This window comes from Lepidochelys kempii, chromosome 2 (assembly GCF_965140285.1).
Source record: "Lepidochelys kempii isolate rLepKem1 chromosome 2, rLepKem1.hap1, whole genome shotgun sequence".
NCBI lineage: Eukaryota > Metazoa > Chordata > Testudines > Cheloniidae > Lepidochelys > Lepidochelys kempii.
In genome coordinates this window covers 55,847,737-55,869,382 of record NC_136381.1, presented here as the reverse complement: position 1 = coordinate 55,869,382, position 21,646 = coordinate 55,847,737, and the positions used below count along the sequence as shown (strand labels likewise).

The window sequence follows — 21,646 nt, the reverse complement described above, 5'->3', positions numbered from 1 at the left end:
TCACTGCTTCTTTTACATGGTTGTTAAGTCACAGTGGGTCTTTTTTTAGTTCTTTTACTGTGTTTTTTAATTTGGGGTATACGTTTAAGTTGAGCCTCTATTATGGTGTCTTTGAAAAGTGTCCAAGCAGCTTGCAGGGATTTCACTCTAGTCACTGTACCTTTTAATTTCTGTTTAACTAACCTCCTCATTTTTGCATAGTTCTCCTTTCTGAAATTAAATGCCACAGTGTTGGACTGTTGGGGTGTTCTTCCCACCACAGGAATGTTAAATGTTATTATATTATGGTCACTATTTCCAAGCGGTCCTGTTATAGTTACCTCTTGGACCAGATCCTGCTCTCCACTCAGGACTAGATTGAGAGTTGCTTCTCCCCTTGTGGGTTCCTGTACCAGCTGCTCCAAGAAGCAGTCATTTAAAGTATCGAGAAATTTTGTCTCTGCATTTCATCCTGAGGTGACATGTATCCAGTCAATATGGGGATAATTGAAATCCCCCACTATTATTGAGTTTTTTATTTTGATAGCCTCTCTAATCTCCCTTAGCATTTCATCATCACTATCACTGTCCTGGTCAGGTGGTCGATAATAGATCCCTACTGTTATATTCTTATTAGAGCATGGAATTACTATCCATAGAGATTCAATGAAACATGTGGATTCATTTAAGATTTTTATTTCATTTGATTCTGCATTTTCTTTCACATATAGTGCCACTCCCCTCCCCCCACCCCGCATGACTTGTTGTTGTAATTAAAGGGGCTTTTAAAGGAATTGTTTGATGGCTATTTTTGCAAGAACAGCCACCTCCAAATAGCTTTTCATTTTTATTATACTGTGAATGGTAGATCTTACTGCTGGAGTGTCTCTGGCATCAGGTAGTGCTGTTGCAGGAAACTTTACCTCTTGTACCCCAAGTAGCCATTTCCATGGCCCTGTTGGCCTGTGTGTGTTTGAGTTTTCCATGGCTTCATCCTCTGTCCAGGTCACCTAAGGTTCAATCCTCTGCCAGGATAACAAAAAGTCCATCTGAAATTCCAAATAAACATCTAAAGAAATTATTCTTCTGCCCATCTTGGGCCACGCTGAAGTTATCTGCTTCTTGGTCCCCACTTCTGGTCCCTGTAGAGTGTTCCCCTATGTTGGTTTTTCCCAGCAGGGTTTTCCCTCTACAGTAGAACCTTAGAGTTATGAACACTTTGGGAATGGGTTCGTAACCCTGAAATATTTGTAACTCTGAACAAAGCATTATGGTTGTTCTTTCAAAAGTTTACAACTGGACATTGACTTAAGACAGCTTTGAAACTTTATTATGCAGAAGAAAAATGCTGCTTTTAACCATCTTAATTTAAATGAAACAAGCACAGAAACAGTTTCTTGACCTTGTCAAATCTTTTTTTTAAACTTTACCTTTTTTTAGTAGTTTACATTTAACACAGCACTGTACTGCATTCACTTTTTTTTTGGTCTCTGCTGCCTGATTGAATACTTCCAATTCAGGATGAGGTGTGTGGTTGACCAGTTAGTTCATAACTCTGGTGTTCATATCCCTGGGGTTCTATTGTACTTCCCGTGTTAGGGACTCTGGCAGCTTTCCTCAGGGACCGTCCTTGTTCCTTATAGGCCCTTTTTTAGAGCCCTCTGCCATAGGAGCCTGACCTGCTCTCTGTGGGTCTCATCAAACCTGACTTCCCCAATCCTTTCCCAGAAGGGAACTCCCCTTGCTCCTCTTTTCTGGGTCTCCTCTCTTAGACTGAGTTCCCAATTTTGTTTAAGAAGTGCTCTCCCTGATTTCCCATAGCTGGGTCACCATTATAATTAGGTTTCCATCACACTCAGCAGCGGATAATTCTTTGATCACAGGCTACACTGAGCTTGACTTGCCTTAGAGGGCCAACCTGTGATAGATAGTATATAACCAGTCATTGAATGTAGCTAATTAAACACCTGCTAGTTAGTTTTACAGTTCTCTGCTGGAAATCTTTAATGTAACTGTATTGTACAAAGAGTGGGTTTTCATAATTAACTCCTGGGATCTTCATAAATGTATGGAATCCTGCAAAACAGCATTTAAGAGCAGCATGTGTATGGACCAAATTCTGCTGCCCTCCTTCCTCACTGCAAAACCTTCATACAGTGGCTTTACATCGGGGTTGAGGAGAAGGAATCTTCCCTTTAACATAGTGGCTTGGTGTAGCACTCTATGCAGCCAGTTCACTACCACTTGTGCAGGACATTGGTTTTGAGAGCAATTGGGAATGCGAGTATGAAGTCTTTCTACTCTGTGGTTCTGCATGTGTTTAAGGCCTTCCATGCTCACAGAGACTGTGTAGCAGGGATCCAGGGACTGGGCAGCATTTGGCACTATGTTGTTAAAATGAGCAGAATCAGCTGCTGGACAACCTTTTTAGTTTCCTTCAGAATTCAAGCCAATATGACTTCTGATAAGACTTGTCTATGGAACATTCTAAGATTATCACAAGAATTGCTTTGGTGTGCCATAAAAGAAAAAAGATATAGGCAGAATATGACATGCAGAAGCAGTTTTACAGCTCCTCCCATCGCTGCACATAAGTGGCACCGTTTACAGTTAACTTTGGATTATCAATCACTGATTGCCAGCAAAACAGAGTAGATCTCATCATACCGCATTTGTACTCTTGAGTAGCTTTCTTTTACTGTTTTCCCATTCAATGATGAGGCTGTCGGAACCAGTATTGGACATGGACATGGCAAACTACAGTGAAGTCTTAGATCCAACTTATACTACTTTGGAGTTTGAAACTATGCAGATTCTGTATAATGGCAATGGTGAGTTCTCATCTGCTCAGTGATGCAAAATCAAGCTGTGGGTTAATGGGAAAAAGTAAAACTGAGTAATGCTGTAAGGTGCTAGTTAAGTGTTTTATGAATAGAGCATTTGGGCAGGGGGGGTTATGGCAAGAAATCTGCTCTTTTACACTTCATCACTAAATCTAAGTTAATAAAATAACTTTTTTATGTTAAAGAAAATATAATACCAGTTATGTGTAAGAAAGTAAGTGAACTCCACTGTCATCAGTCAATTAATCAAAGGAAGAAAAGAGTGCTTTCAGCAGTTGTTTTATTTACTGTAAAACAAATGAATAACTAGTATTGACAGTTTGGGCATGAAGGTAGATTTTGTACATAACATTTAAAATGACAGAACAAAATTATCCAGAGGTTTGGGAAATTTTACTGATTATGGAGAAAATGATCTCCTTGCTCTTGCTGCCTAGTTTCTAATTGATTGGCTCATATTTTATTTGTATAATGTAATCCAGTCTTTCCAAATTATATATATGTGAACCAGAGAGAGTTTGTAATCACATTGACTTCTACAGGCTAATGTTTAGCTGGGAGAGGCGTTCGGTATTTGATGAGTGTAACATTTTAACTTAGGTTAGAATTGTTTATGATATGGGTTGTTATGCTATGGGTTTTTGTGACATTCAATTCATAAAAATATTGCCTCAACATGTAGCATGCTGTATTTAACTTTACCATAACTGAATATTCTACCACAGACATAAAGGAAATTTTAGTCTTTGTTTTAATTTCAAGGAATTACTTTAAAGTTTAGAACTGAAATTCATTAAGGATAAAGAAAGTATATTTAGCACTAGCTCAACAATTATTTTTATCTACTCTCAACCTGTAGACCCATTGCTGCTGTCTGTAGTTTGTTTTTTAAAAGGCAGAGCAAATATTTCAGCATTTGTGGAAAAGTTCATTTGTACTTGTATTTTGTTCCATATAACTGAAAAGTGTTCATTCTGCATATCTCACAATATAGAGCTTAAGTGGGCCTGTATAGGTGTGTCTTGAAACATTTGTTTCGATTTCTGATGCTTCGATTTCAATTTCTTTACAGCCAGAATAGTGAACAGAAATGTAGATTTAATTATTGATTCTGCCTAGAAGAAGAAAAAATAACATTTGTCATGAAAGAAAAATTTCCTCTTCTTAAGTGATTCTGAGGCTTTAAACATTCGTTATTTGAGCTTTAGACGGTTTCTCCACTTATTTGGTTTAAGAAAGGGGATTTCCTTGGTAATTAGTTATTTTTGCTTAAAATAACTCTTACGGATCTGTTAAAGGTATACACACACACATATATACACAGGGAAAGGGAAGTTAGGCAAGAGAAGTTTATATTGGTAATGCAGATGGTTGAATTATTAAGTGAAAATGATGAGTTGGCAACTTTTAATTCATATATTTATTAAATGTAATCTTATTCTGGTTGCAATTCATTTATGAGCTTATCTTAAGTAACTGTAAGAATCAGTCTACAAGGATGGTCTTACGGTTAATGCACTGATGGGGACTCAGGAGATCTGATTTCAATTTGCAGCTCTGCTATGTATTTCCTCTGTGAACTTGAGCAAGTATCTTAATCAGAGCTGGTCAGAGAAGCTTCACCAGAACCACAAAATTGAGTTGATTTCACCAGAATTTTATTTCAGATGAAAGCCACCGGGAGCGGTGGGGGGGAAATAACACTACGCCAACCCTCTTCACTAATTTTTTCATAAAATTTAATTCAGAACTTTTTAAAAAATACCTATGCCAATAATAACTGAGATTCTTTTCAGGAAAGCAATGATAATAGCCAACTATTGCTATGTCATGTGAACTAATTTATGGATGTTTTACCAGCTGACCGAAAAATGTTGTTTTGTACCAACGTCCCTCTTAATGATTTCTGTTAGCAAGGATGTTTAAATAGTTACACACAAATAGAAAGTTAGGTATTTCATGTACACTTTAACTTTCAAACCACATCTTTGAATCTGCAATAGTTTGGACAAAAAGTATTTCTTGTTATGAGCATCATACATTCTGATAACCAGATGTGATGGGTTTGAAAGGATTCATTAGAATAACAACCAGATGTAATTAGACATGCTGTCTTTGTATGATCTCTAAACGGAAAATGCTAATTAAAAGAGAAAAGGCCAGTTAAATCTCCATGTGAGTGTAAATTAGTCATGGTGGTGTGTTTGTTGAAGGTTTTAACCATAACTACATATGTTGTTCTTGTTCCTCATCAGACAGTTCTTCAGCAGAACCACTCAACATGAACACTGCAGACAATGGAGTCAGTGGACTTTGTGCAATATGTGGCGATAGAGCAACTGGCAAACATTATGGCGCCTCCAGTTGTGATGGGTGCAAGGGCTTCTTTAGACGCAGCATACGGAAGAGTCATGTTTATACCTGCAGGTATTTGAAATGTTCAGCTTGAAGAACTTAATTCATGAAGCTGGTGGCAAATCACTTTCGGATGTAATTTATACAGTGGATATTTTCTTTCTTTTTCAAACAGAATAAACAACACAGTGGACAAAACGTATGATTGTTGGTTTGTTAACATAATTGGAAAAAAATCACTTTCCTACAAATCACTGAAAAGAATTGTCTACACCCAACACCCCCCCCCGCAAACATAATAAATTAAAAATTAATGTTTACCTGTCTCTCATGAGGGAAGTCATACTCATTGCTACGAAACTCTTTGGTACATTTAAATGATGTGTAGGTGTTATACCAATAAAATAAAAACCAGCAGGATCTTATTAAAGGGGAAAAGGCAAAATGCCACATTTATTGTGAATACAGAAAGGATCATAGTAAGCAGTTAGTTATAGCTATAACATTCCATTCAATTTCATATTTATTCACACATTCATTCATACACGCACACATACACAGAGGTTCTGCAAGGTTGTTATCATCGTTACCAGCCTTAGAGTTGCTCATGCCAAGGCACTGGCCTGGTGGCCTGGACATGAGGAGGGAGCAGGGCCTTGTCAGATGCTCATCTGATGCTCCTGGAACTTGGTTTGCAGAATCAGACCCCAAATTTCTCACTTCCTAGAGTCCATTTTTATAGGAATTTCGTCCTATGCCAGTCTATGGGAATTGCTTCATCATGCTGTTGCTGAGTCAATCAGCAGATGGCACATTCCTGACAGCTCTGTGCTGCCAGATGTTCTCTTGTTCGTTGGTTCTCCCATCTTTGAGGCTGTTGGGTGGATTCCAGTCTGCCCTCTGGGGGTCCTCTGGTTATTTCCACTTGACGCCTTCTTCAGCCGATGGACACTGGATTCTTAGGCTGGCACCTCCCTGATCATTCAGTTATTATCCACACCAAGCATCCATCCACATATATCCTCTATCTCTATTTTAATCACAATTGTTAACAAAGCAAGATGAATACAACAAAAGCGCGGGGAGTCTCTGGGTGCTATTTCTGTTGTTACAGAGTATTGTTTTGAGTCTTTCTCTCTGTGTGAGAAGTTGTTGTTACAAAGAATTGCTTTGAGAATAGACTCTGTCTTAGAATGTACTAACACAATTAACAGCTTGCAAGTTTCACACAGAGAGGGAGAGAAACAGCACCAAAAACCAAGAGACCTCTTAATTAGTAATACCCTGGAATTTAAACTGTGGGGAATCAAACTTATTTGTGATTTTAATACAGAACTTCTTTAATATGATCCAACATAGGAAAAACAATAAAAATAAATATTACAAGTATTTAATAAGCATCTAGATAATCACATTTAAGATAGTATCTTTTAGAACGACCTACCTTGATTCTCCACTAGAGACAGGTTTTATCATGATTACTTTTTGCTATTGATTGTTTCAGGTACCAGCACCAGGTGAAATACACCAGGACAGATCCTCAGGTGGATGACATTGGGATAGATCTGTTAAAGTCGTTAGTGCTAGATTAATTTACACCAGCTAAGGAACTGGCTCGCCATTTTTTGTATGTGAACATATCGAGAATTTCCTAAAAAAAAAAAATGTTTTGCTGGGTTTTTGATAAGCAAAATTTTGGAGATTTCTCACTAAACATTTGTTTTTCTATGATGAAAGAGAGTTTCTAAAAAGTGCTTAAGACCCATAAACCCTGATCCGAAGAACATACAAGAGATAACTTATCTGTAAGGAGAAAAGGAGTACTTGTGGCACCTTAGAGACTAACCAATTTATTTGAGCATAAGCTTTCGTGAGCTACAGCTCACTTCATTGGATGCATCCAATGAAGTGAGCTGTAGCTCACAAAAGCTTATGCTCAAATAAATTGGTTAGTCTCTAAGGTGCCACAAGTACTCCTTTTCTTTTTGCGAATACCGACTAACACGGCTGTTACTCTGAAACTTATCTGTAAGGAGCTTTGTGCTGTAAGGAGCTTTGTGGTGTTCTACTGTTCTTCTAATCACACTGTACCTTTCCTTTGTGGTGTGCCATAATGTATACAGACTAATAGGGAGACCTCCTCTGACCTTTACTTGGGCGGTCATCTGCACAGTACTTAGTTGAACTACACCTTCCAGCAGTCCTGGACTTTTGAAATTCTGGGACCAAAAATTTCTGTGTCCATTTGCAATGACAGCAGCTTGGTTCTTGTTCTGCAAATATTGCTTTCCAAAATTATTTTGTCCTGTCCTGAGGACCATCAGACTTTAATATATATATATATATATATATATATATATATATATATGCTTCCAGGTCCCTCATTGACTTTATGCTCCCCGTTTTAGTCATAGTTCCCCACTGTTATTTTTAAAGGGCTGCCAGATCTTTATTATTGACTGCCCTCTGGCACTTTTCTTTTCTTTTCTTTTCTTTTCTTTTCTTTTCTTTTCTTTTCTTTTCTTTTCTTTTCTTTTCTTTTCTTTTCTTTCTTTCTTTCTTTCTTTCTCCTTAACAAGGCTGCCTAGAACCCCTCTCCAGGTTATAGAGATCTCTGCTACTCATGCTATCATTTGGTTTAAGCCCTTTTTATCAACGTCTTGTGTCCTAAGGCTTCTGGCATAAATTATGTTTGTTTGTTTTTTATTTAAACCAAATATTGACATTAAAAACTATTTTTCATACAAAATATTAGCTGTGATGATGAAAAGACTAATGATATCTTGCCCATTAGAAGTTAGTCTTGCCAGATGTACAGATGGAAAACATTTTTCAAGGCTGAATTAAAGATAAAGATCAGTGAAGGCTGATAGTTGGAGACATTGTTTTGACAGGCCACATTAATTGTTGTCCTGCTTGCTAATCAGGACTGTGCTTTATTATTAATATTTATTTTATTATTATTATTTATAAATATTTATTAATATATTTACCCTTTCTTATATCTGATAGATTCAACCGACAGTGTATTGTTGACAAGGACAAGAGGAATCAATGCAGATACTGTCGTTTAAAAAAGTGTTTTCGAGCAGGAATGAAAAAAGAAGGTAATAGATTGATTTATTACTTAACGTACAAAGAAAAATAAATACTTAATCTGAATGAGTGTTAAAACTTAGTATAAAACTAAAAGAATGTCACATTAGAATAACTCAATGAATAGGTAACTCGAGTGCCTTCACAAAGGAAGAGTGATTTTACTATTATATACTTCATTTAATTTTTGAAGTTCGTTAAGTTTTGAAGTTATAGTATTTTGTGCCTATAACAAATTAACAGATTCAGAATTGAGTTTGCAGCTTGAATATATCTTTGTAGTATGTGAATCCTAACTTCAAGTCCCAACACTTCAAACATTGTGAAAATCTGAAATCAGACCTAAGTTTGGAATCCATAAATTTAGGAATGTTCAGATTTGGAGTTTTGGTTCTACTCGTTTATAAAGATATGAAATTTGTGTCTAGGGTTTTGGTTGGTGACTACCTCTAGTAATAATTTTCAGTGTCAATCTGTTAACTCTTTAATTTAATTTAAAACTTGGAGGTGCATAAATCAGAAAAAGGTGTGTGGGGTGTGTGTGTGTGTGTAGTTCTCTGGTTATTAAGGTGACAACAATTTTTTGCAGTTATTAAAGACACACTTCGGCTATTCAATGAGAGATAAAATTATATACATTAAAAGTTCATGATATCTGTTTATCCAAGATACCAAATATGCTCTAACAACAGATGGCTAAACTACACAGACTTTTTTTTTTTTTCAAAATAGACCTGTTTAAATTTGTGAAATGTTGGTGAAATTCAAGCAATTTACTGACTGCAAAAAATGTTGCTGCCCAGATTTTCACATTTCAAAGTTGGTTGCTTGTTATTGCTCACACAAGTTAAGTGATACTGATTATGGGCTCTGAGTCTACCCCATGTGGTCAAGGGGATTGACAGAAGCTCTTTGTGACTCCTTTTCTCAGATGGGGTGGCTGCAGTTTCTGTGCTTTTACTGAGGCAGTCAGATAATAAAGTTCTGGCAGCAGCAGCAGCGAGTAATTCAAGGCTACTCTCCTATGTAGTGGGAGTGTGGGATTGTCCCTTACAGACCATCAAGGAACTGATGGGGTACAGTGACCCTATGGGGCAGTTTCCAAGCTGGAGAGGTGAACGGTCCTTCTATCAAAGTGGGGTGCCATGGGAGAGTCTATCTCAGGCCTCATTGGGGAGGGATCATTGTGTGAGGACAAAAGAGTATATGGCTTGGTTGGCATCCTGTCTATGTTCAAATAAGCAGCTAAAAATGGAGCCTTTTGTGGTTCCCATATTACTAGACTTATGTTTATTGTTTTACAACTTGTTCTGGCATGTTATCCATGTTTGGCATCCATCATAAGGCCAGTTTACAGCACGACTCTGTAACTTTACTGTAGTGAAGTGGGTTTACAGTGTGCTTCTGCAAGTACCTTATTAGGATAAGAATGGTTTATTGTGTAGTCTTATATGTTGTTTGGCTTTGCTAATGGCAAACATTTTTGTAGGAGAGGATTAAATGTATTTTCTTCTTGCAGTCACATAGTGAAATTCTGCTCTTATTTAGACTTGTAAATCTAAAATAACTCCATTAAGTCTCTGGAGTTGCTCTGCATTTACACTGGTATAATGGTGCAGAACTTGGCCTCTAGCATTCAGACCATTAAAATCCATAGTGATTTGAATACACTGCAGGATCCTTGTAAGAAAAATGTTGAATCATCTGTTGTGGCCCTCAACATTTTGCAAAAGTCAGAATTTCAAGGACACTCAAACCTTATAAAATGAATAGATAAAAAATGTGCATAACTTTTTTTTACCAATTTTACACCATTTTTCCTATAAAACATATTGTCCTGGTTCTCCACTACATCTGAGCTATGCTGATTCAGAGCTGCCCAACTGCAGCATAAATCAGAATTGGAGGGATCCTATTCTAAATGACACTGTGTGTGCTGATGGTATATGGTCCCGCACATCATGGGAGGATTGAACAGAACAGAGATCAGTTTAGTCACATCCCCAGCCTGCCTTCAACATGTCACCTTCCCCTCATTATGACAGAGGTGGGAAAAATCAGCTGATGGAGGCTATGCCAGTCCTACACCATTAAAGATTTCCCTTACAGAGAGTGAATTTTCTGTTGGGAATCTCCATCCTGCTTAAGGATGCTTTAGCCTAAGTAAGCAAAGAACTCTATTGGACTGGTGAATCCAGTCCATTGAATCCTGTACATATGCAGTACAAAGGTATTTCCTTTTGATTCTGTAAGTGGCCCTGTCACCCCGTGACTGGCCCCTGTAAGAGGAGATGGGGTCAGTCATACTTGTGCTATAATTAATTTGCTGCTTCCCAGCCTGGGGGGGCAGGACAGGACAGCCAGGTGATACTTTAATGGACACCTGGGCCTTATAAAAGGACAAAGAGAGATCCATTACGGTGTTAGTACCACAGGGAGTGTGAAGGCTCTTGTGGAAGGTCCTTACCCAGCGTCTGCAGGAGACTGGGTACTGCAGGGGAACCAGCCTTGGGGGCTGGTGAGTGCTATATAGCGGAGTGGGGAAAGATTCAAAAGTAGCTTAGGCCTGGTCTACACTGGGGGGGATCGATCTAAGATACGCTACTTCAGCTATGAGAATAGCGTAGCTGAAGTCGACATAGCTTAGATCGAATTAAAATCACTTACTTCGCGTCCTCGCGGCGCGGGATCTACGGCCGCCGCTCCCCCGTTGACTCTGCTTCCGCCTCTAGCCCTGGTGGAGTTCCAGAGTCAACAGCAGAGCGATCGGGGATTGATTTATCGCATCTACACTAGGCACGATAAATCGATCCCCGATAGATCGATCACTACCCGCCAATCCGGCGGGTAGTGTAGACGTGGCCTTAGAAAGGGGCTGAAAAGAGGGCCCAAAGGGCAGGCTGAAGTGAAGCCCTGGAGGGCAGAGAAACCATTTTGGTTTGTTTAGGACTTTTTCGTTCGCACTTTTGCTACCATTGAAGGGGTTATATTTATTTGTGACTTGGGTGAAGAGGTAACTCCAACACAGACTAGTGTGGGGACGCTGAGGAGACCCATCTTGGGGAAGGAAACCGAGGCAGGGAGTACTGGCAATTCGATGCTCAGCCAGCAGATGGTATGCCAACATTTAACTTTAGTATTTGACCATCAGTGTCTTGCTTCTTCTGGTCGCATGTAATGTTGACATTATTTTAATTAATTTTGTATTTAGTACCCTACTTTTTGAGCTACTAAATGAATGGGCATTTTGTTTCTCCACTTTAAAAAAAAAACACACATCATATTTCATCTCTACATGAACATATAACACTTAGTGTTTAACACTGCAAGACATTTCTTATTATGACTTAATAAGAGGCACATCAGTAAATGTCCTTGGCAAAAAAGCTAGTGTATCTCTGGAATAAAGTGTGTTCATTCATCATAGAAACTAAAGGATATTGTGCAGTGTAGCGAAAGAATATTTTACTGAAGCCTTTCATGCTACAACTGAACCAATGTAACGCAGAATCCTCCCCCCAAAATAATAAACACATGATTGGAAATAAAACTGGTACTCTTAAAAGATGATGAGACTCCTAGTGCAATAAAGAAAGATGTTGATTAACACAATGCTTGTTTTCTCCTTGGCCTAACCTTGGATACGATTGAGATTTTAAGAAATCTGATTGATAGTTTTATTTATTCTCTTCTTTCCTGAATTAAAAAGTAAGCCTTTTTACTTAATAAGCCCTGTCTGTGCTCATTAAGGTTCCTTATCCAAAGCCCTTTATACCACCTTTCCTGGGCCTCATGAGACACAACCCACCTGCTTGGAATATTTTTGCTTAGTTAATGTTCTATAAACTGGCAGGAATTAACGTCTCTAAGGAGGAGCCCAATATTGCAGGCTCAAAATTACCTTACAAATGGATTAAGTTCATTATTCACTCTTGTTTCAGTGTTTCTCACAGGAAAGCATGAACAGAGGTATCAGAATTTCTGTGACTCAGACATTCTGTCAGTGATTGTTCTGTACACCCCTTGACCTAACTCAACAGGACTGGGATTTCTATATCATTAGGCTTCATTAATTAAGGATGGAAGAGAGGCCAGCCAATCAAATTACAGAGTATTGTTGAGTTCAAAGTAGAAAGTATGCAAATCTACTGTAATAAAGCCGATCATAAAAATGCTGTGTCTAACAACAATTAGAAATGAATAATTTTTAGTGACAAACAATATTATATGAATAAGAAATGTACAAGATTTCTTGTCACTCTTTCTCATGACTCTCTCAGAGCTGAAACTTCAAGGTCCTCTTTGGATGTCATACCTTGTGATTCATATAGTTATATAACAGCCCTCTGAAATTATGTTCAACCGCACTGCCTACAAGCAAATAAATGACATGATTATTCTTTTCTAGCTGTACAAAATGAACGGGACAGGATAAGCACAAGAAGGAGCACATTTGATGGCAGCAACATCCCCTCTATTAACACATTGTCACAAGCTGAGGCTCTTTCTCGGCAGGTACAGTGATCTACATGAAGTTATTTAACACCCTTTTAGATTATTTCATAGTTAAATATTCCCTATTTCTCATTATATAAAGCATAATTATTGAGAATACCAATGTTCTATCTGCTTCCAAAAATGAAATCCAGCTGCTTCTTCCTAATGTAAGACTCAATAATAAAGAACATACATCTATTTCTGATGGCGAAGCCAGTAAAGAAGGTCACTTAAGAAAATTCATCTTGTGTTAGGTACAATATGTCCCAGTTTTCTTCCTTAATATTGCTTTATGATCCCCTTACTTTCAAATTAAGTACTTCTCAAGCAGTTAGTGGCATCTGTCTGGTCCTTGAGGCTGGATTTTCAATGGAGCTTAGCAGAGATAAATGTCTGACATCCAGTAAATGTCAATGGGTGCCTAACTCCCTTAGTTAGGCTCCTTTTAAAATCACAACTTTAATGTTTGGATTTTATAAACCGTATTAAGGTTAACAAAAGGGGTCCAAATGCTGAACCTATTCACATCCTGGTTTTGAACTCTCTTTGTCTGGTTTGAACTACATTTTCCTCTGATTTCTTTTTTATCTAATCAGTTGTTAAGTAGAACAGTATCTGCTGCTTTCCTGTAACTCAAATAAATCATAATAATTGATTTCACACTCCCTTACCTCTTTATAACTTACTCGGAGGGCAACTGCTGCCATCTTTACTTCATGATTTCATGCTGACTGTTTTATACTGAGTGATACATCCCCAAAAGTTTTGTAATCTTGTCCTTTGTCAGAAGCTTTCATATGATGGAACTGTCTCTAAGAAATACCCATAAGCTGTAAAATTTCTTGGATCCTTCTTTGTTCCTTACTTAAATAAAATAATTCAATTAGCCACTTAATATTGCTAGGCTGGTACGAATGGGCGACCTGGTACTTTGGTACTACATCTGACTCTAGTAGTCAATGAAAAAGCCTCTTCAAAGGTATTTGAATTTCCCTTATTATATTTTAGAATGTTAGGCTTTAGGTAACTTTTAGCCAGGTCTGGTGATTTGTTGTTTATCTATTGTACAAATTAATTCATATTTCATATTTCAAACTCATGTTTACAAACAAATAAACTAATATTTCACCTCGGGCTCATGCTCAGAAGCCACAGTGATGGACACCTTAAAAATACATAGGCAAACAAACAAGTAAACAAAGATAAATATTTAAGGATAATGCCTTCTCCTTCTCTGGTAGATGCTAAGATGAATAATTACAGACAGGCCTGAAGGAAGTATGTTAACAACCCCAAACTCAAGGAAAAGTTCTCATCTTTATCTAACCCATACTTCGTGGCTTCTCCTTTCTCCATAATGTCCTAAATAAAAGCCCTAAATCCAAATACCCTTCACTTTGGAAAGTTTGGGTCCAAATTTCCATAGCATCTAGAGGTCCCAAGAAGAATCAGCTCCATAGTGTGCTAAGCACATTTGAAGACACAGTCCTGCCCCAAAGAGCTAAAAAGTGAAACACATAAGGTGTGACAATAAAGTGCCAGATAGCATCATGTGACCCTCAGTCAAACATGTGGCAAATTTAATATGGGCTTCAGAGAGAGATTTGAAGGAGAAGAGAGTAGGATAACAGGTCGGTTCAGGGAGAGTTTTCACATGTAAGAAGCAATGAGGAAGGGACAAAGATGTTTTAATCCTTCTCCTTTTAACTTTAGTGATTCCATTATTTATACAATAAATGATTCCAGGAGGAGCAGAGAAGAGCATGGTCTCCTTTGCCCCAATCCTGTAAGAGCTCCTCTGCCCCAAATCTGCAGGGTTAAAGCTACACCATTGTGGAAGGGCCAGGTAGGAGTGAGACTCAGTAGCATCTGCCTTCCCTCTAACTATCAGGGACACAGTACCACAAGATAATTCTCACCCTGTCAGCATGATTTTCCCTACTTACCCTTCCATGCTGTATGCTAAAAGAGAGGGAGGGTGGGACAGTGGACAATGGAGAGAGGGAAGGTCATGGTAGCATAGCCAGGAGCTGTGAAACCTCTGGGAGCGCAAAGATTCATATACTTTAAGGCCATAAGTAACCACTGTGATCATCTGATCTGACTTCCAGCATAACACAGGTCTTAGAACTTGACCCAGTAATTTCTGCAGCAAGCCCATAACTTCTCTTTGAGCTATAGCATATGATTTAGACAGACATCCAGTCTTGATTTAAAGATGTAGAGTGATGGAGAATGTACTATGTACTATGTCCCTAAATAAATTATTTTGACTATTAATTATCCTCACTTAAAAATCTGCAGTTTATTTCTAGTCTGAATTTCTAGTCTAGCTTCAGCATCCAACCATTGGGTCTTGCTAATGCCTTTTCCTGCTAGATTAAAGAGCCATCTTCTGCTGGAAGTCTCTTCCCCATTTACCTGTTTGGAGACCATTATCAAAACACTTCTTAACCTTCTCTTGGACAAACTAAATAGATCGAGCTTCTTAAATCTCTCACTATAAAGTATGTTTTCCAGAGTTTGCAACCTTCTTGTGGCTCTTTTCTGAACCCTTTCCAATTTTTCAACATTCTTTTTGAAGTTAGGACACCAAAACTAGACTCAGTATTCCAGCAATGGTCTCACTAAGGCCATATGCAGAGGTTACCGTTCTACTCCTAATTGATATTCCCCAGAATATTCCCCCAAGAATTGTATTCACCCCCTTAGCTACAGCATTGGACTGGGAGCTGATATGCAGCTGGTTATCTATAGGCTTGACAGAATTCATTTAAAAAAATGCAATAGAATATTGATGTTTATTTTTCACCATTCTTTCCATTTTTATTGATTTACAGTTGCAGGAAATTTTGGAGGAGTCAGATATTGGGGGGCAGGGAGGGTACCACCAATAATTATTGAATATCAGTAGACACTGAGATTCAAAAAGTTAAAGCTTTATAACTGTTAAAACACAAATTGTCAACACCACATGTCAAAATATTCAAAGTAAATATCCTTAAATCAAACCCTAATACAGTAAGTTCTCAAGCAGCTTTTTTCTTACTTTGTCTATCTGTAAATTTTACTTATTATCAATGGAAATATTTTTTTTTGTGTGTGGTGAAATCAAAGTTTACTGACATTAACAAATAAAAATCTTGTGAGCTCTGCAACATAGTGGGATTTCATGATGGGGTTTGGTAGTTGCAGTGTTAGAGACCCAATTCCTTTACTCCCTCCTTGGTAGTGAAACCACACTGTCCCCAATTTCCAAAGGGGGAGAGTAACGGGAGACTCTGTGTTTTGAAACTCAGTTGCCTAGTTCTTGTGCGGGTTTTTCTAGCGTGATGGATGCCATAGGTCTAAGTGAGATATTTTTCCTAGTTCAGCCTTACTTTTGTCTTCAGTCATCTTGCCTGTATTGCTTAATGGCAAGTTTAGTATTGTTCCTTTCCTTAGAAAGTCATTAAGAATTTGGCTCAGCAATCATACAAAAGCTTTCTAGCACCAGGCCCAGAAAGATTCCTCTCTCTCTGTTTCACAGAACACTGTGCACTGCAGGTGGTCTTATATACACTCCTATTAGTACATTTTCTGAAACATCCCCAGCTTCTATCCATACTGGTTCTCATCGTTACAAATCTTTCTGCTTTAGGCATTTAAAAATCCTGTTTCATCTTCTAGAGTTAATGATACTTATCTTTTCACTGAAAATACATATTTCCCTCTTATCTTTGTGTGCCTAGAACTTTATTACATTCCCTTCCCATTCCTTTCTTTCTAAAGTGAGGTAAATGTCATCCATTTTAAAGGCAAAAAAAATTTAAAATTAAAAATGTTACAAATAATAGTCATCTCTTGAAATGAGAAGATCTTGTAAAAATATAATAATAAAAATCCCACTATCATGGTAAAGTACACCATACTAGTAACAATGAGGGACAAACATTATCATTTACATGCATATTGGTCATCTATATATTGTCGGGGAGTTCGGCACTAATGTGCATGCTTACTTCCATGTGTTTTGGTTAAATATACTCCTCACCAGTGGAAACAGTAACAAATATGGAATACTAACAGGCTGTATTTTTTTTTGTTTTGTTTTTTGTTTTTGCTTAACATGGCTAGATCCCTGTCTCGAGTCCTGGTGCTAGTACTGACATAAATGTAAAGAAACTTGCCAGTATTAGCGATGTCTGTGAATCTATGAAGCAACAGCTCTTGGTCCTTGTAGAGTGGGCTAAATATATTCCAGCCTTCTGTGAACTACCATTGGACGATCAGGTACAAAGCAAATGAACTGGAGAATAATGATTATTCTCCTTTTACAGTCATGTAGAAATATTGTGCAACAATTCATTGTCTGCCCTGTATGCTAGATCTCAGCTTTGAAGCAGATCTTGAGACATCACACAAAGAGATAGTAGAGGTTGAAGTGTGTTTCAGCTGTTGGAAAAAAGAGTAAAGATTCACAAACTGGAAATTTCAGAAACAATGTTTTGCAACTTTCATGTTCTGTTGGAACCAGAAACTTTAAAGGCATGCCAAAATTAATAATAACGGTTAAAAAAAACATCCAAACTCCTTTGAACCTTTCAGAACATTTGGTTCATGTTCACTTGCAACTGTTTGTGAAGACTGAGGTGGCTTGTTATTTAATTTGAACCAGTTTTCTTATCCTTGCAAGAAATATAAGTATGACAGTCTTGAGAAGAAATCAAACCTATATTGATCCCAAACCATAGAAAATAATTTGCTGTTGAATATAATATAATAAAAGATCCAAAATTTCATTTATAATGTGCTTATGTAAATTTTATTCTAAATTGACATGTCAACGGTGCTTGAGTTCTCTTTAGGGACAAAATAACTTTGAGTGAGATGTCTAAAGCTAATTCAAATGCCAGGTCTTCATGTTGTAATAGACATTACCAGGGGAGTAGGTAGGAATTTAAATTTGACCGCTCTTGGAGGGGCATGTTAAACACACATATATTATACAGATTAATATCAACACATGCACATATATCATACGCATAGATATAAACAGCAGTACACTCACCATTTCAACATGGCCCTGGGGCTGGAGGAGCTCTCTCCCGACCATGGCTCCAGGGCTGGAGGAGCTGTCAGCTCCTGCCATGGCCTCAGAGCCAGAGGAGCTCTCTCTCTGGCCCAACCCCCCCCCCCCCCCGCCTTGTGCATGCCTCTGCACATTACTGTCACCAAGCAACTGATTGGGAGGTTAACTCGCTGCTCAGAGGGTCCTGATTTTGGTCTTTTAAATTGTAGTTCTACTCTGAAAGTGACCCTATAAAAATGTCATTGTGGAATTCCTCTGTACTGTCTCCTCAGTGTCAAACATTCTCTGTTTGTAGTAAAAAGACATGAAGGGTTCTCTCAGCACTGCAAACCCAGCCTTGTATCTGAGAGTGAAGCTGGGGACATTCCTCCTCCTGCATCTTTCCAGTAGTAAAGCTGTTTCAGGCCAAAGCATGCCCTTTCAAATTATTGCTTCCGTGATACCTGTGCTTACACTGGGTTTGCACAAATGTAGCAAACAATTCCGTTGACGATATTGAAGGAAGAATGGAATCAAATCGGTCTTTAGTTGTGTTGGTACTGTAGGGGCCACAGATGTAAGATGCAATAAAACTTGCTTTCATCACTTAAGCTGATATGATGGAACAGGAAAAAGAACAGACCTGCTGATTAAGAACATACCAACTTTACACTTTTCTGAATATAAGTGCACTTTAGAGGGTCACTAGCCAATAATTTTATGCTGAAAATTTGACCTACAGTACTTAGAACATAAAGTGAGAAATACTCCTCAAACTCCAAGGAAAACCCGATGCTTTGTTACTGAGAAGTTAAAAGTAATGGCTACTACTTTTGTATGATAACCTCTTGCTAATTGGCAACTAGCATTTACTTATCAAATAAGCTTCCTCGTTTTGTACACTTTCTTCCTGACCTCGGAGTCAACCTGGTTTATGAACAACAAGGTAAACAAAAAAATGTGTTAGCTCTGTTAAGGCTGAGATTCTGAAAGCTTTCTAATTTGGTTGCTCAGTTCTCTTAGCTGGCTTTGAAAATCCCAGCATAAAAATCACAAGAGAAAAATTCGTGTTTGCACAATGGAAACAAACAAAAGCCCCAAGAAAATAGATTTCATTGCCAAGCTTCTAAGAGGGCATTATAAACAATGGAATGTAAATAAAAAATGTAAAATGATAAACTAGTGAGTAAATTGTTTAACTGCTTTCCTGGTATGAATCAGGTTTCTTCTTTATTGACTATCATAAAGAGACCTTGTTCTATATATTTTGCAAGGATATCATTGTCTGTATTTCATAGTGAAACTGCCTGTTTGACAGCAAAATGGAGTACTTCTCTGTTATTTTTATTTTCAATTTTGTGCATGGTGTTTTTTCTTTTATTTCACTTATTAGAAGAGAGGTATTTTTAAAAAAATTGGTTGAATTACTCAGTAACATACTGTCTTCTGAAAGCTAATAGGTGGGCCTGGTATGGCACTAGGAAAATTTGTTCTAAGCCAAAAAAAAATCAACAATGTCCAGAAGGTTGGCTTTGTGGGGGAAAGAGACATCTCAAATATCTTTGTGTTTTACTGGATCAGGCTGAACAAAATACTGTACTGGATATTGCAAAATTCACGATAATAAGTTATGATAGCCTTCCTGCCACCGGTTCCTTCCATGTTGACTTAAAATCCAAGAACAAACTTTATGTAAAAGGAATTGGAAACTATGAAGTGCACATAAATATATTCAATGATAAACTATTTGTGAAATCATATTATGTTCAAAATTCAGTTTGTTCATATTGCTAAGTGATAACCGTGACAAAGTGACATAGTTTAACTCAACTACATTGAAATAGTAAGATATTATTATAAAATGGAACCATGTACCTTAAAAATTACTTGTAGTAGTCTGACTGGTGTAATTGCAAGCAACAGCACTCTGATGCCTGCTGCCGCTGATTCATTTTGTCCCCTACAGATAATCACATATTTGTGTTGATGTTATAATTCATGTTGTTAGTTTATGGGGGTTCCTGTTTTTAAGGTTGCCCTGCTAAGAGCGCATGCTGGGGAACACCTCTTGCTTGGAGCAGCAAAACGGTCCATGGCGTATAAGGACATTTTACTTTTAGGTAAACATTTATTTTGTTTTAATTAATAATTGCCATGTTATAGTTCACTAACAACCATATAATCAGCATCCTGATAAACAGTGCCCTCATTTAACTGGGACAATTGCCACAGCACAATGAGTGCAATGCACTCCACTGTCTTTTTAAACACTGCACTAATGGCATACCTAACACTGTACTTATGGTATGCCTACCTTATTGTCACGTGCCAGGTTTCAGCAAAAGCAGATGTACAGTCCCTTGCAAATTAAAATGGCTCCAGTTCTACTGACACCATAAACCTAAACCCACATAGGAAGTCCTTGCCAAATGGATCTACATACTTTGGTACCCTGTGTGGCAACATTGACTCATGTCACAACCCACCAGCGGGTTCCATCTGTGCCGGTACTTTTGCCTTCTTGCAAGGAACTGTCTCGGTGTCCCTGGACAGAAGCACCTAATGCAAGCCAGGGGTATAAAGTGTGTAAGGTCTAGGGGCAGTCCATCAGCCTTTCTTTATCAACTTTGTGCCATCATGTTTAGGGGACTTTCCACGGCCTGCTATGCTCATACTTGGGCTCTGGCTATCTGTGGTCCAATATGATTCATTCTGAATGTTATTGTACCAACCCTAGCATCCAGGGAATGGAGAGCGCTTGCTCTAGAGATGCTACTCACATTAGAGGCTCTTTCCTGTTTCTGGTCCAATTTTTTTCCTGAGTGCAATTTTACTGGAATAAACTGCCTAGTGAAGTGTAAAACTGACTCATCATACCCATTAAATTACTAAAGACATAAGTATTTGCTGTATTCTTGGGACACTTAGGTAATGAGCAGAACTGGTGTAAATGAAAGTGGTGGTTAGCATGACAAAGGTAAGTATATCCCACAGAAAGGACCAATTTAGGACCAGCTACTCTAGCTCTCTGAGGAAGAATTCTGTATAGCTGATGATTCATTGACCTAGTGGGAAATTATCATCATCTTTTGTCATGACAAAATTCTTACCCTTGTATATTATTCTCACAGGTCATTTTAATATACAGATAACTTTTGGCCAGAAGTTAAAGTAAGGTAGATTGCCGGTGTAGGCAGCTCCTCTGTCTCTGCTAAAAGCAGATGGAGAGCTTCCCCTTCTCTCTCTTGTTTAGAGGAGGCTTTCTCTGCTTCTCGTCAGCTGGTGAGTTGAGGACTTGTCAGGCAAGATGTATCAGAAGTGGAAGCCATGGAAGAAGTTGTTTCTTGGATGGGAAGTTTCTGGGTTTTGCCACTACTAGATGTAGCCGAAGCACTGGCTTCCCAGTAAAGAGTACCTCCATCAACCTTCTCTGAAGGAAGATATACTTTCCCTCTACTGATGATTCTGACAATCTAGCCCAGAATATGGCACTTGTTGGGGAGTTGACCCCATTTAATACCCTATAAATTTTCTTTATAAACATAATCCCCCTACTTACTCCAAATATTCTGCCTGGCAAGCCTCCAAAGAATTCCCTGCTTGGGTAAAATGATGGAAAGAAATATTAATTTTGTGTAAATTATATGAATAGCTAAAATATCTTAGCCAACAAAATGGATCTGTTATTCCTTTAAATCAATGTGTACTGCATACTACCCCATATAATATAACACAAGCATCTGCTATTACATTACTTCATCGTTCTAAAGCTACATCTTATTTTGTTTCTATTCAACCATTTATTCCTATTAACTTCAGTGGGGCA

General features: G+C 38.0%; 1 protein-coding gene across 3 annotated transcripts in view; it reads left to right on the top strand.

Moving 5' to 3' along the window:
- Window positions 1-21,646, top strand: part of HNF4G (hepatocyte nuclear factor 4 gamma) — an 87,243-nt gene that overhangs the window by 61,609 nt on the left and 3,988 nt on the right. For 2 of the 3 annotated variants that reach the window (XM_073330768.2, XM_078851500.1), the window contains exons 2-6: window positions 5,078-5,249; window positions 8,190-8,284; window positions 12,682-12,788; window positions 16,887-17,042; window positions 19,853-19,940. In XM_073330768.2, coding sequence (XP_073186869.1) covers window positions 5,078-5,249; window positions 8,190-8,284; window positions 12,682-12,788; window positions 16,887-17,042; window positions 19,853-19,940 — 618 coding nt within the window. Of the gene's footprint in view, window positions 1-2,625; window positions 2,811-5,077; window positions 5,250-8,189; window positions 8,285-12,681; window positions 12,789-16,886; window positions 17,043-19,852; window positions 19,941-21,646 lie in introns of those variants that run through there. The other variant, XM_073330770.2, reaches the window with a different exon arrangement.